Source organism: Caretta caretta, chromosome 1 (genome assembly GCF_965140235.1).
Source record: "Caretta caretta isolate rCarCar2 chromosome 1, rCarCar1.hap1, whole genome shotgun sequence".
In the NCBI taxonomy this organism is placed as follows: Eukaryota; Metazoa; Chordata; order Testudines; family Cheloniidae; genus Caretta; species Caretta caretta.
In genome coordinates, this window is record NC_134206.1 from 241,865,687 (window position 1) to 241,881,941 (window position 16,255).

The window sequence follows — 16,255 nt, forward strand, 5'->3', positions numbered from 1 at the left end:
AGAACAAAGAAAAGACTATTTCACACTGAATCAAGCGATTCACATTACATAGCACATGTGCTTTTGGCACAAGGTCGCATTTTGCCTCTTATATTGAGTGCCTGCCGGTTTGGTGTGAGACATCACACACGCTCAGCTGGGCAACAGAATTCGGCTTGCAGGCAGCCATGGTAAGGCAAAGGGTTTTGACTTCTTCAACCTTCATAACATGTGGGAACGGTTTCAAACAGCAGCAGCCTCCTTTCCCATACCAAGAAAAGCCTATTGGGTTGGCCATTTAAAAGGAGGGGCTGCGGTTTTAGGGTGAATGTGCAGCACAACCTTCCCCCCCCCCCAATTCTCTGGGATGATCACTTTCCTCCTCCCCACCGCGTGGCTAGTATCAGAGAAGATCCCTGTCAGCCAAACAGCTGACAAACAGCTGTCAGCAAACAGCTCAGCATGAATGGGCCTCCCCTCACCGCGTGGCTAACAGCGGGGATGATTTCTTTTCAGCCAAAAGCAAACAGCCCAGCAGGAACGGGCACCTCTGAATGTCCCCTTAAACAAATTTCCTGTATTTCAGCCAGGTGACCATGAATGATATCACTCCCTGAGGCTAACACACAGAGTACCACCAGGAGAGCTTCATGGAGATGTCCCTGGAGGATTTCCGCTCCATCCCAAAAAACGTTAACAGACTTTTCCAGTAGCTATACTGGCCACGAATGCATCCCAAGTCTTCAGGGCAAAGTAATCATTAAACACGCTTGCTTTTAAACCCTGTATTATATTTACAAAGGTTCACTCACCAGAGGTGCCTTCTCTGGCTTTATGGTCCAGGAGCCTGCCTTGGGAAGGTTGGAAGGGTATTGGCTCCAGGGTGATGAACAGTTCCTGGCTGTCGGGGAGAAGGGATTCTCCGCTTGCCTGCTGTGTGCTGTCCTCAACCTCCTCTTCCTCCTCATCTTCCTCATCCACAAAATCCTTATCCCTGTTGCGTGAGACTCCCTCCTTGCAGGTGCCATGGACAGTGGTGGGGAAGTGGTAGGGGCTCCCCCAAGAATTGCATGCAGCTCATCATAGAAGCAGCATGTATGGGGCTCTGACCCGGAGTGACCATTTGCATCCTTTGTTTTTTGGTAGGCTTGCCTCAGCTCCTTAATTTTCACACAGCACTGCTGTGCGTCCCTGTTGTAGCCTCTCCATCATGCTTGGAGATTTTGGCAAATATATTGGCATTTCATCTTTTGGAACGGAGTTCTGCCTGCACGGATTCTTCTCCCATACAGTGATCAGGTCTAGTACCTCCCATTTGGTCCATGCTGGAGCTCTTTTGCGATTCTGGGACTCCATAGTCACCTCTGCTGATGAGCTCTGCATGGTCAACTGTGCTGATCAGCTTGCCACGCTGGCCAAACAGGAAATGAAATTCAAAAGTTCCCAGGGCTTTTCCTGTCTACCTGGCCAGTGCATCTGAGTTGAGACTGCTGTCCAGAGTGGCCACAATGGAGCACTCTGGGATAGCTCCCGGTGGCCAATACCGTCGAATTGCGTTCACACTAGCCCAAATTCGACCCAGCGAGGTCGATTTTAGTGCTACTCCCCTTGCCAGGGAGGAGTACAGAAATCGATTTTAAGAGCCCTTTAAGTCGACAAAACAGGCTTGGTTGTGTGGACGGGTGCAGGGTTAAATCGACCTAATGCTGCTAAATTCAACCTAAACTCATAGTGTAGACCAGGGCTAAGTGCACTTAAATTCACAAGCACCTATTTTGTACCAAGATTATGTCTCCAGAACTGTTTACTGAGAAGATTCTCTGTCTCCTTGGTCACTGAAGCTGCAGCAATCCATATTCAGTATGAAGCGTAAGGTGGAGATCCAAAGAAGGGTAGGGGGTCTGGAGGAGATTCTGGTGTATTTGCCTCCTACAGCTTCTGCACCTCAGGCCTGTCACCTGTGAGATGGCAACCTTCACATCCCTTTTCCAATCATTCTTAGCCCTGGTCTACACTAGGACTTTAGGTCGAATTTAGCAGCATTAAATCGATGTAAACCTGCACCCGTTCACACGATGAAGCCCTTTATTTCGACTTAAAGGGCTCTTAAAATCAATTTCCTTACTCCACCCCGACAAGTGGATTAACGCTTCAATCGGCCTTGCCGGGTCGAATTTGGGGTACTGTGGACACAATTCGAGGGTATTGGCCTCCGGGAGCTATCCCAGAGTGTTCCATTGTGACCGCTCTGGACAGCACTCTCAACTCAGATGCACTGGCCAGGTAGACAGGAAAAGAACCGCAAACTTTTGAATCTCATTTCCTGTTTGGCCAGCGTGGCAAGCTGCAGGTGACCATGCAGAGCTCATCAGCAGAGGTGACCATGATGGAGTCCCAGAATCGCAAAAGAGCTCCAGCATAGACCGAACGGGAGGTACGGGATCTGATCGCTGTATGGGAAGAGGAATCCGTGCTATCAGAACTCCGTTCCAGTTTTCAAAATGCCAAAACCTTTGTCAAAATCTCCCAGGGCATGAAGGACAGAGGCCATAACAGGGACCCGAAGCAGTGCCACGTGAAACTGAAGAAGCTGAGGCAAGCCTACCAGAAAACCAGAGAGGCGAACAGCCACTCCGGGTCAGAGCCCCAAACATGCCGCTTCTATGATGAGCTGCATGCCATTTTAGGGGGTTCAGCCACCACTACCCCAGCCGTGTTGTTTCACTCCTTCAATGGAGATGGAGGCAATACGGAAGCAGGTTTTGGGGACGAAGAAGATGATGATGATGATGAGGTTGTAGATAGCTCACAGCAAGCAAGCAGAGAAACCGGTTTTCCCGACAGCCAGGAACTGTTTCTCACCCTGGACGTGGAGCCAGTACCCCCCGAACCCACCCAAGGCTGCCTCCTGGACCCAGCAGGCGGAGAAGGGACCTCCGGTGAGTGTACCTTTTAAAATACTATACATGGTTTAAAAGCAAGCATGTGAAAGGATTACTTTGCCCTGGCATTCGCGGCTCTCCTGGATGTACTCCCAAAGCCTTTGCAAAAGGTTTCTGGGGAGGGCAGCCTTATTGCGTCCTTCATGGTAGGACACTTTACCACTCCAGGCCAGTAACACGTACTCGGGAATCATTGTACAACAAAGCATTGCAGTGTATGTTTGCTGGCGTTCAAACAACATCCGTTCTTTATCTCTCTGTGTTATCCTCAGGAGAGTGAGATATAATTCATGGTCACCTGGTTGAAATAGAGTGCTTTTCTTCAGGGGACACTCAGAGGAGCCCATTCCTGCTGGGCTGTTTGCCTGTGGCTAAACAGAAATGTTCCCCGCTGTTAGGCACAGGGAGAGGGGGAGGTGGAGGGGGTAGCCACGTGGTGGGGGGAGGCAAAATGCGACCTTGTAACGAAAGCACATGTGCTATGTATGTAATGTTAACAGCAAGGTTTACCCTGAAAGAGTGTAGCCACTGTTTTATAAAATGTGTCTTTTTAAATACCACTGTCCCTTTTTTTTCTCCACCAGCTGCATGTGTTTCAATGATCACAGGATCTTCTCCTTCCCAGAGGCTAGTGAAGCTTAGAAAGAAAAAAAACGCACTCGCAATGAAATGTTCTCCGAGCTCATGCTGTCCTCCCACACTGACAGAGCACAGACGAATGCGTGGAGGCAAATAATGTCAGAGTGCAGGAAAGCACAAAATGACCAGGAGGAGAGGAGGAGGGCTGAAGAGAGTAAGTGGCGGGCTGAAGACAGGGCTGAAGCTCAAATGTGGCGGCAGCATGATGAGAGGAGGCAGGATTCAATGCTGAGGCTGCTGGAGGACCAAACCAGTATGCTCCAGTGTATGGTTGAGCTGCAGCAAAGGCAGCTGGAGCACAGACTGCCACTACAGCCCCTATGTAACCAACCGCCCTCTTCCCCAAGTTCCATAGCCTCCACACCCAGACGCCCAAGAATGCGGTCGGGGGGCCACCGGCCAACCAGCCACTCCGCCACAGAGGATTGCCCAAAAAAAAGAAGGCTGGCATTCAATAAATTTTAAAGTTATAACTTTTAAAGTGCTGTGTGGCATTTTCCTTCCCTCCTCCACCACCCCTCCTGGGCTACCTTGGTAGTCATCCCCCTATTTGTGTGATGAATGAATAAAGAATGCATGAATGTGAAGCAACAATGACTTTATTGCCTCTGCAAGCGGTGCTTGAAGGGAGGAGGGGAGGGTGGTTAGCTTACAGGGAAGTAGAGTGAACCAAGGGGCGGGGGGTTTCATCAAGGAGAAACAAAGAGAACTTTCACACCGTAGCCTGGCCAGTCATGAAACTGGTTTTCAAAGCTTCTCTGATGCGTACCGCGCCCTCCTGTGCTCTTCTAACCGCCCTGGTGTCTGGCTGTGCGTAACCAGCAGCCAGGCGATTTGCCTCAACCTCCCACCCCACCATAAACGTCTCCCCCATACTCTAACAGATATTGTGGAGCACACAGCAAGCAGTAATAACAGTGGGAATATTGGTTTCGCTGAGGTCTAAGCGAATTAGTAAACTGCGCCAGCGCGCCTTTAAACATCCAAATGCACATTCTACCACCATTCTGCACTTGCTCAGCCTGTAGTTGAACAGCTCCTGACTACTGTCCAGGCTGCCTGTGTACGGCTTCATGAGCCATGGCATTAAGGGGTAGGCTGGGTCCCCAAGGATACATACAGGCATTTCAACATCCCCAACAGTTATTTTCTGGTCTGGGAATAAAGTCCCTTCCTGCAGCTTTTGACACAGACCAGAGTTCCTGAAGATGAGAGCGTCATGTACCTTTCCCGGCCATCCCACGCTGATGTTGCTGAAACGTCCCTTGTGATCCACCAGAGCTTGCAGCACTATTGAAAAGTACCCCTTGCGGTTTATGTACTCGGCAGCTTGGTGCTCCGGTGCCAAGATAGGGATATGGGTTCCGTCTATGGCCCCACCACAGTTAGGGAATCCCATTGCAGCAAAGCCATCCACTATGACCTGCACATTTCCCAGGGTCACTACCCTTGATATCAGCAGATCTTTGATTGCGTGGGCTACTTGCATCACAGCAGCCCCAACAGTAGATTTGCCCACTCCAAATTGATTCCCAACTGACCGGTAGCTGTCTGGCGTTGCAAGCTTCCACAGGGCTATCGCCACTCGCTTCTCAACTGTGAGGGCTGCTCTCATCTTGGTATTCATGCGCCTCAGGTCAGGGGAAAGCAAGTCACAAAGTTCCATGAAAGTGCCCTTACACATGCGAAAGTTTCGCAGCCACTGGGAATCGTCCGAGACCTGCAACACTATGCGGTCCCACCAGTCTGTGCTTGTTTCCCGAGCCCCGAATCGGCGTTCCACAGCATGAACCTGCCCCATTAGCACCATGATGCATGCATTGGCAGAGCCCATGCTTTCAGAGAAATCTGTGTCCATGTCCTGATCACTCACGTGACTGCGCTGACGTTGCCTCCTCGCCCGGTATCGCTTTGCCAGGTTCTGGTGCTGCATATACTGCTGGATAATGCGTGTGGTGTTTAATGTGCTCCTAATTGCCAAAGTGAGCTGAGCGGCCTCCATGCTTGCCTTGGTATGGCGTCCGCACAGAAAAAAGGCGCTGAACGATTGTCTGCCGTTGCTCTGACGGAGGGAGGGGCGACTGACGACATGGCTTACAGGGTTGGCTTCAGGGAGCTAAAATCAACAAAGGGGGGGGCTTTACATCAAGGAGTATTTCAGGCAGGACTTCACGGAGGGTTCCAATAAGAAATGGTGCACCTAAGTTATTGTTCTTATTGGAACAAGGAGGTTAGCCTGGCCTCTGATTGATACATGGCTAGATTTACCTTGCTGCCCCTTCTCTGTGAGTGACTGCAGTGTGACCTAGAGGAATGAGTCCCCTAGACAGGGGAGGAGGCAAATGAGTACAAAACAAATCTGGTCTATTTCTTGTTTTGATCCACTCCATCTATCTTTTACATCTTTGGCTAGCAGCAGATGGTGCAGAAGGACTGCATGCCATCCACATCTCATGGCTGCTCAGCAGAAGATGATGCAATAGGACTGCTAGCAATCCGTATCGCCTGCCTGCTCACCATAAGACAGTTCAATAGGACTGACTGCAGGACTAAAGAGAATGACCTGGTGAAGTCACTCCAAATTTAGTCCCTGTGCCCATGTCTGCCCAGGCGCTCCCAGCCGACGTGGCCAGGAGCACCTCGGACATGACGAGGACGGCTACCAATCGTACAGTACCGTCTGCTGCCAGAAGGCAATGGGTTGCTGCTACTGTGTAGCAATGCCGTACCGCATCAGCACCCAGGAGACATAGGGTGACGGTTACCTGAGCGGGCTCCATGCTTGCCGTGGTATGGCGTCTGCACAGGTAACTCAGGAAAAAAGGCGAGAAACGATTGTCTGCCCTTGCTTTCACGGAGGGAGGGAGGGAACGGGGGCCTGACAATATGTACCCAGAACCACCCACAACAATGTTTTAGCCCCATCAGAGTGCTCCATTGTGACTGCTCTGGACAGTATTCTCAACTCAGATGCACGATTGTTTGCCGTTGCTCTGACGCAGGGAGGGGCGACTGAGGACACGGCTTACAGGGTTGGCTTCAGGGAGCTAAAATCAACAAGGGGGGGGCTTTACATCCAGGAGTATTTCAGGCAGGACTTCACGGAGGGTTCCAATAAGAAATGGTGCACCTAAGTTATTGTTCTTATTGGAACAAGGAGGTTAGCCTGGCCTCTGATTGATACATGGCTAGATTTACCTCGCTGCACCTTCTCTGTGAGTGACTGCAGTGTGACCTAGAGGAATGAGTCCCCTAGACGGGGGGTGGGGGGGGAAGCAAATGAATACAAAACAAATCTGGTCTATTTCTTGTTTTGATCCACTCCATCTATCTTTTACATCTTTGGCTGGCAGCAGACGGTGCAGAAGGACTGCATGCCATCCTCATCTCTTGCCTGCCCGGCAGAAGATGGTACAGTACGACTGCTAGCAATCCGTATCGCCTGCCTGCTCACCATAAGACGGTTCAATAGGACTGACTGCAGGACTAAAGAGAATGACCTGGTCAAGTCACTCCAAATTTAGTCCCTGTGCCCATGTCTGCCCAGGCGCTCCCGGCCGACATGGCCTGGAGCACCTCGGACACGACGAGGACGGCTACCAGTCGTACTGCACCGTCTGCTGCCACAAGGCAATGGGTTGCTGCTACTCTGTAGCAATGCCATACCGCGTCTGCCAGCACCCAGGAGACATAGGGTGACGGTTACCTGAGCGGGTTCCATGCTTGCCGTGGTATGGCGTCTGCACAGATAACTCAGGAAAAAAGGCGCGAAACGATTGTCTGCCCTTGCTTTCATGGAGGGAGGGAGGGAGGGAAAGGGGGCCTGACGATATGTACCCAGAACCACCCGCGACAATGTTTTAGCCCCATCAGGCATTGGGATCTCAACCCAGAACTCCAATGGGCAGCGGAGACTGCGGGATAGCTATCCACAGTGCAATGCTCCGGAAGTCGACTCTAGCCTCGGTACTGTGGAAGCACTACGCCGAGTTAATGCACTTAATGCACTTAGAGCATTTTCTGTGGGGACACACACACTCGAATATATAAAACCGATTTCTAAAAAAACGACTTCTATAAATTCGACCTTATTCCGTAGTGTAGACATACCCTTAGAGGGCCACAGTGACAGGAGACTAAAGCAGTAAAAGATGAGCAGGGCTCAAGAAGTGCCACACCCTGAAGGAAAGCTATTGCTACATTCCAGTTTGTCAACTAGTGAGGGAGGTGAAAAGGGATGAAGAGAAAAAACTGAGAATGAATGTCTCTGAACTACCTTACTCCCACTGACACCAGGAGCACCATTCCTGTCTTCAAAGGTATGTTTTTGAGGGAGAACGTCCATCAGGGATGGTGCAAAAGCCTCCTAAACTTTCCCAGAACCTCAAGGGGGAAGATGTTGGAGCTTTCTTTGTTGTGCGTGGCTGGCCATATTTTGTGACCAGCCACAGAGCCAGTGGATTCCTTTCCTGGTACCCTTGTTATCTGAGAAGGCACTTTGAGGTCTATTGTACCACATGAGGACACCCCTGTGACTACTCCTAAGAAAAAGCTGCTATTCTAAGAGAAGAGTCAGGTCTCTGAATACTGCTGAAGGGTCAAGTTGGACACCATTTCATCAGAAGCAGCACCCTGAGAAAAACTTGATTAATTCTACAACACGATTGCTACATCCAAAGAAATCTACTGAGGAGATACTGGACATTATCATTCAGGAGCTGTTCCAGACCTGGGTGTGTGTCAGAACAAAGAATGGTGAAGAGTTTTCAAGTTTACCCTTACAGGACTCTGGCTAGCACTCAAGGTGCAAAAATAGGGAAAAGGAGAGAGGGGACTTGGTGTAAAATAAACCTGGATACTACAGGGGCAGAATGGATATAAAAAAAACACGGTATACTTTTACTGTGACCAAGTGTGACATAAAGCAGGGGACTCTCCAGTGAAAAATGTCATGAACCTGTGTCTTTTCCCAGGAGGAATCTTAATACCAGCCATTTGGGTGATGGCATCCAGATGTGTGTGTGATTCCTAAATAGGAGGAAGTTAAGAGGCCTCCTCGATACAAGTAGTGCACAGACCTTTGTCCACCACAGATGGATCCCCACTAAAGGTCTGGATGTAAGCAACATCTTGGAATTGTGCTGTGTACATGGACATTCATGGGTTTCTGGAGTTCTGAATAGAAATTAAGGACCAGTAAATTTTTGATGAAAGTAAGTATGGCTGATAAACATCCCCTCTAACATAGAATTGGTATATCCTGATTTAGAATACCACAACTTGTAGCAGACTATCCAATATCATGTGTGGTAACTGGGTCTTTGGCTACAGACAAACAAGTTTTTTCCAGAGGACCTACTGTATATGGGAAACCAGGAAAGGTGGCATATGTGGAAAGAATCACAAGGGGAATTTACATCTTGTGGGCTGATCCAGAAGATCAAAGGGGAAGGAAAGGCCTTGGATCCAAGTTGGTCTGGTCAGAAAGATGAGAAGGAGGAATCCACCTGGCTTATCTTTGAACCTGGAATAGAGCAATCCCAACATATGTTCCAGTTCTCGCTGGATCATTAAATTGATCCAGCAAGAACTACCTTAATATCACACATCACTTGTTACAGGATTAGGGTCACTGAGACCAAAGGTGCAATGGATACCCGTACGATGAGTTGAGGAAAATGAATGACCTAGGAGTAACTGAGCCATTTAATAGCAAATGGACAAGCCTTGCAGTTATAGTGCCCAAGAAAAATGGGGGTGTTCACTTTGTGTAGGCTGTGGGACGCTGTCTAAATCTGATGATGCTTTGCATGATGAGATGATGGAGAATATAGGGGAAAGCTACCATATTTCCATGTTGGAGCTCAGTTAAAGGCACCTGCCACTAACCCCATCACTGCAATATAAAGAATCTCTCATCTTTAAGATCACAATTGGACTGTTTTAATTCACTGGCATGCTTTTGGCCTACACGGACCACTACTCATCAAACTCCAAAAGGTTGCCAGTGCCCTTAAGGTACTTCATAATCTTCCAACTACATATCTAGGTGATACACAGTGCCATGTGAGAGGAGCACTTGAAACCTCTAACAGCTATTCTGGTGGAAATCCAGAAAGCTGGTTGAAACCATAAATCCAGGAAAATGTAGATGGGCCCAGCAGAGGTTCACCATCTGGGTTATACCCTGAAGAAGGGGCTAGCAAAATATCGGATTGACAAGATACAGACAATCTAACTATGCCCTCATCCTGAAACTATAAAGCAAGTGAACTCTCATTAGATGGTACAAATCCTTCATTCTCTGTTTTTCTGTCATTGAAGTACCCCTTACAGAATTCAGTTAAGAGGATCCATAAAGTTCAAAGTCTTTGTAACCCTGAAAACCTGTATATGTGAAGATCCAGTCTTACAAAACAAACTACTTCATCTTCACTGCAGATCTGTCATGGAAACTCTTTTCCAAGAGAAAAACCTGATTTACTGTCATTGAGAGCGTGTCTAGTCATAAAGTGAACTGTGGAAAACCCAAAATATTACCTGGATAACTGATGTTTCCAAGGCCCAGTGTACATGAAAAGTATGCACTGATTTAACTAAAGGTTTGATTTTAAATCAATTTAGTTAAACCAGTGCAATAAGACTTCATGGACACTTATTTTGGTTTAAGACAAACTTATTTTGATTTGGCTTAAGTTTATTGGGAGCAGCTTTAAACTACACTGAAATAAGCCACTCTTAAACCAAAATGAGACAGTCCACACAGAAATTTACACCAGTTTAATTAAATTGTTTTAAAAAACAGATTTAAGCTAACGCAGAGCAATTTTTTTGTGTAGACAAGGTCTAACACCATCAGATAATGCAGTGATTCTATTTATCTCTTTATGTACCTATATGACTGATATCAAAGCAGTATCTGACAATCTCCCATGTATTTGCAGATTTATCCTCATGACACCTGAGATGTAGAGGAGTATTATGCCCAGTTTACAAATGGGGAATTGAAGCACTGGAAATTATGTCACTTGCCAAAGTGACACAGGAAGTCTGTGGTAGATCTGGAATTGAATGGGTTTGTGGTTAATGCACTAGATTTTGACTAGATTAGCTGTGACTGACAATCAGAGAAGTATAAAGGCCACCTGTGTAATTCGGTTTTAAAAGGCTAACGGGGTAGCAGGTAGAAAAAGCTACTCTGTTACAGGATATCTGGCCTGCTACCAAACATCTGGTTAGCAAACTATTCTGTATTGCAAAGTTTACTGGTTTTGTGTACTTAGTTTTTCTTTTTGTTATACTAATTCTGTATCATCTTAAACAATTCACAAGTGCTTTTACTACACCAGACATTTACATCCAGAGCAGTTTTCTGGGGACATGCTGGGTCTTCCTAGCACTGTAGCAACTCAGTCATTTGTTGTGATAACCACAGATCTGGCACTTCTGACCCCAGATGAAATGACTGACTTGCCCTGCACCTGGTTGCAGCAGCCCAAAGCAAGAGTGAAATGAAACCTGACAATGCTGCATTAAGCCCAGAAAAAAATCTGTCCTCCCCACATCTGTACCACCTCTGACTTCTCAAGCTCACACTTGCTGCTGCTCCTTTAGCTCAGAATTACTGCAGAGGGAAGAGGGGCGGGAAGAAAGCAAGAGTCATTTCTGTTCAGCTGGGAGATTGAGTAGTTGGATAAACTGCAAATATACTCGAACCACAGGAAATAAATTAATCCCGGTAACTCAGCCGAAAGGCAGAAGGGCAGTCAGACCCCATCTTATTCCTGTGACATTCTAGTGCCAATGCACGCCTGTCTGATGATAGGTGTTCACATCCTCTGACTGCTTAAACCCCAGACAGTTATCTGTTAGGCAACAGCGTGTGGACAGCATGAACTAGCACTTGGAAAAGCTTCTAAAGTTGTCCCCTGCACAACCTAGGTTTTAACCCTTGGTCCAGTCTGGACCCGGAATTATGAGAGTGCTATTTAATGGCCCACACCAGTGTGGAAATGCTGCTCTTGTGGCACCCACCCTTCCCCCTCGCAAGGCTATTCCACCTTGCAGCGTTTCTGGCCACTTGCTTCAGGCAGAATGGAACGAGTGCTGCTCAGAGGCAATGAAAACTCAGCTGGGCAGGGTGTCTGTGTGGGGAGCTCTGCAGCACCCAGCGGGGAGGCAGAAGAGGGGCAGGAAACTGCAAGAGAAGCATAAACAGTAGGGAGGAGGAAAGGACAGAGTTATGGAAGGTGATGAAGCCAGGGTGGTAGGAGGAAGACAGAGCTGGAGGGGATACAAGAGGACAAGGAGGGAGAAGGAAAAGGGAATACAGGTGGCCAAGCAAGAAGAGGCCAGAGAATAACAAACCCATTTCTGAGGCAACACAATCACTGATTCCATCTTGGACATATATGAAGGAGTCTATGGCATGGAAGGAGCACAAAGGATATATCTCAATTCAGTTTAATAACCCAATCAGGGGCCCTTTCAATGTCCCCACCTCCACTTCACACAGCTTTACAGGTACCTTCCACTGCTTTGACCTTCTCCTCCATCTCCCTCTTCCTCTCCTCCTTTAGCAGCTGTTCCTGCTCCTTCTTCTGCACTGCTAGAAGGATTTGGCGCTCCTCCTCTTCCTCCCTGCGCCTTTGCTTCTCCATCCTGCTGAGCACACTTGGAGTTGCCTGGGACAAAAGGGCCATGTATGAAATTGTAATGGGCATAAAGCGTAAGGCGGCACTGGTTTATACGGATCTGATCAGCTGCAGATTTACTTTGAAGGAGACTTAAAAATGTAACTACAATAAGTTATGTAAACAAAAATACATACAATCTCTCTGCCAAAGAGGCTACACTCTATGAGCTGTATTCTCCTCCCATTGTGTACAGTTCTTATCCTGTCCCAGTTCCTTCTCCTTCGATCCCTGGCATGTTGTAATTAGTGTGTATGATCCTGTTACACTGTAAATTCCACGGAGGAGATACCACATCCTCTTATTAGTCTGTGAAGTGCCATGCACACATAGGCACTGGGGAAAAGGCACCATGGGAAAAACTTTATTTGCTTGATTTCATTATAAGCCGAATGCTTGGATCATCCATCAACATTCCCACTGACAGTTCTACAAAGCACAGATGCCCTGAACATACCAAGGGAAACTATCACACTTGGAAATAACCCATATGCCCATAGGCTCTCTACCTCCATTCTCAGGATATAAACAGCAACAGTCACTTAGGCAGAAGGCATTTCTTGAAGATTAATGATCAGCTGGGGTCCCTCAGCTGCCTCTCAGGCCATCAACTTTTTCTTGCCCACCATTAATCCCCAGAAAAAGCCCGGCACCTCAATCACTATTGCTTTACTGTTTCACCTGCCTGAAAATAGGACCTGTGGGTACTTTGATAAATGGCTTGAAAGGTTGTACAGTGAACCCAGACATATTGTAAGTGCCTCCTTATTTTTTTCTCTTTCCTGAAATGCTATTTAGTGATGTCCTGCAGCAATGCTCCTTGGAGAATCACCCCACACTATCCCCTACCCGCTGCCTCCAGCAACAACAGTACTTGAGGGGGAATTATTCTTCACCTCATTTCGCCCTCCAGTAGACTCATACCACAGTTACAGAGATGTGTTCAGTTGGGGCCCTGGTGTGCTTTACAGCATTACCAGCGGATCCCACGTTAAAGTGCACACCAAAGAAAAAACAGAAACACCTGTTCTGTTCTGACCAGAATGCAGTGAACCCTTTGGGCCTTACCATGGAGTGGTCTCAGTTATTAAGATTCAAAATCTCCAAAGGGCTACAGAACCCAATTAATCCTGCCAGACTCACTGCCTGCATCTTAGGGGAATTAGCACAGAATCATAGGAATTAGAGATGGTAAAGACCCTTTACAACATCTAGTCCATTTCCCCAGCCACTACAGGACTCTTCCTACAGTGAAAGATCTTTGCCCAGTTGTAATATCACAAGCAACAGGACTCCTGTCACTTTCCAAGGGAAACTATTCCATGGGTTTATGCATTCCACTATTAGCGGATATCTCTTGCTATTCAATCGAAAATTAAATCTGTTTCCTTATAAGTCAACCCTTCCAGCCCTCAGTCACTGTAGCTTCTTTTTTCAGAATCCCCTCTACATCCTCCTACTCTTAGGATGCCCAGAACTGAACCCAATACTCCAAGTGCAGTCACAACAGAGAAGCAAAGAGAGCTCCTTGTTCCACGAGATGATGCCTTGTTCCACGAGATGAGGTCCAGAGTTGCACTGCCATATCAAAACGCAAACGCCTCTCTAATTTAATTTCCTCTATCACCTGGAGGTCTCATTGGCTTTGTGACCTAACCAGAGGCCTAATCCTATGAACAGGAGCATATATAAATGTAGAGGTTTGAGTATTCCCATTGACATCAGTAGGGCGACTCGTGAGAGTCAAGTTCCTCACATGCGTAAGCGTGCGCACAACTGGGCCCCATATTTTTAGATTCTGAGTCTCCTTGCATGTCTCTACCCTCAATGGGGTTCAAACCACCCCCCTGTTTAGCATGTGCTAATGTCATTAGCATGCTAACATATACAAAGACAATAAGACAAAGGGTGACCAATCACCGGTAGCAAGTCCATAGCAGATTTTATTTATGATGTGTCAGCCAGATTTTTTATTCGCATGGCAGTGGATCCAAACAAATCTGTGTGCTTCACCAGACACAATTTCTGCAGATGCTAAGCTATTAATATGATCCTCTCTTCTCTCAGTCTCCAAATTTATATGCACAACGGTTATGGTCGTGCATATAAATGTGTTCTAGGGAAGCGTTGGCAAAACATCTAGCCTGCAGTCCTCAAAAGACTGTTTTCAGAGCTAGTCCAAGTGCACTAAGCTTTCCTATGACATTCGGCCATAGACACAGGGTATCTACCTACAATGTGGAGGCAGCAGCCACAGGGCTTATACCACCCTTTGGACAGAAGACAGTATTTATAGAGTAGACAAGAGTTTTAAACAAACCAAAGGTGCCCCACACAGTAGATCTGGTGCCGTTCTGGTGTGAGTTAAGAGGAAAACAGGAAAATCACCAACCCAACACTATGAGCACTGCGATTCCAACATACAGCCACCCCAAAAAAACATTTGTTCCAGTGGCTCTGGCAGTCCGACTGGGCCTGCTCAAGAAGTCTTATTACAGCAGTTATAGGATGGGTGCTGTAAGATGTTCTAGATGGATAGTGGCCTGACTTTCAGAGGGGCTGAACACGTGCAACTTCCAATGAAGTCAGCCAGAGTTATGGGTGCTCATCTTGGAAATCAGGCCACAGACACCCAAGCAGGCAGTCAGGTTGTGTGTTGGGAGTGTCTCTTTGCACACCTGTTGGAATGAGAAATGCCAGTACGGAACATAAGTAAAACTTTCCGAACGAATAGTTGGCAAGGATTTTTTTTTAATCCAGCTTTTCCTTACTTGCATAAAACAAACCCGATTTCTGTGATTTTAATGTAACCACCTCCTTCCCTCCTATAGAGGGCACTGTGAGACATAGCATCACCATCCCTAGGTTCTGCCTTTCACGTTGGCTTCTGAAATGGGCCATCTCAGGATACTCAGTCAACATAAGGAGATGGAGTACTGGTCCCCTTGGCCTCCCCCAGCCCGAGAATAGCTCGTGCCCCTTCCCCTCGTCCCCTAAATAGTCTCTGCCAGGATTTCCGCAGTTTCTCCTTAATGAGGGTGCTGCTCAGAAGGTTTTTAATGAGGAGTTAATCTGAACCACCTGTTGAGAAATCCCCGGAAGGATCAGAAGCCTATGGAGCAGTTACAGCTCAGATTTAAGAAGCATCCAGAGCTCGGGGCTAGAAGGAAGGGGTCACGTACACAATACCACACTGAGCAGGAGTGACATTTTGTGCCTGAATCTTACCAAAGCAGCCCCTACCCAACCTTTAGCAAACCAGTCACCAGATATTCTGGCACTTTTCCTGGCTTCCATGTGGCACATGTGACTGCAATGTCATGCTGGGCAGCTAACAGACTCCCCCTCCCTGCAAATATGAATGTCCTGAGACCCCCTATCACAGTAACTGCTGGCACCCCCAACTCCAAAGCACAGTAAGAAGCAGTGCAGGGATAGCCCTGAGCTCACTGGAACCAATATGCTGACTCACAGGCAGCAATTAACAGCCCTCTGCACCCCTGGACCTGAAGCACCTGTGTTACTGATTGGCAGCCATTCAGACTCCATGTGTTTTCCTGTCCCCACATTTGGATTTTTGCTGCCTGCGTATGAATGTGTCATCTCACTTCCTGGATGGTAACGTTTTTTGTAGCACAGGAGATAGGGTTGCCAGGTGTCCGGTTTTGGCCAGAAAACCCGGTCGAAAAGGCACCCCAGCAGCTCTGGTCAGAACCACTGATCAGGCTGTTAAAAGTCCAGTTGGTGGCGCAGTGGGGCTAGCAGGCTCCCAACCTGCTCTGCATGGCGCCCCAGAAGTGGCCGGCACGTCCCTGCGGCCCCTAGGCAGAGGTGCTACTATGGGGGCTCCGTGCGCAGCCCCCGCCCCAAGAGCTGGCTCTGCATCTCCATTGGCCGGGAACCGCAGCCAATGGGAGCTGCAGGGGCGGCACCCGCGGGTGGAGTCACCACACAGAACCGCCTGCCTGTGCCTCCACCTGGGGGCCGAGGGACACGAGGCTG

General features: G+C 47.9%; 1 protein-coding gene across 1 annotated transcript in view; it reads right to left on the reverse strand.

The window, feature by feature from the left end:
- The window catches only part of CECR2 (CECR2 histone acetyl-lysine reader), a 141,547-nt gene that overhangs the window by 21,435 nt on the left and 103,857 nt on the right, over positions 1-16,255 (reverse strand). The window contains exon 9 of the mRNA XM_048828145.2: positions 12,088-12,244. Coding sequence (XP_048684102.2) covers positions 12,088-12,244 — 157 coding nt within the window. The remainder of the gene's footprint in view (positions 1-12,087; positions 12,245-16,255) is intronic.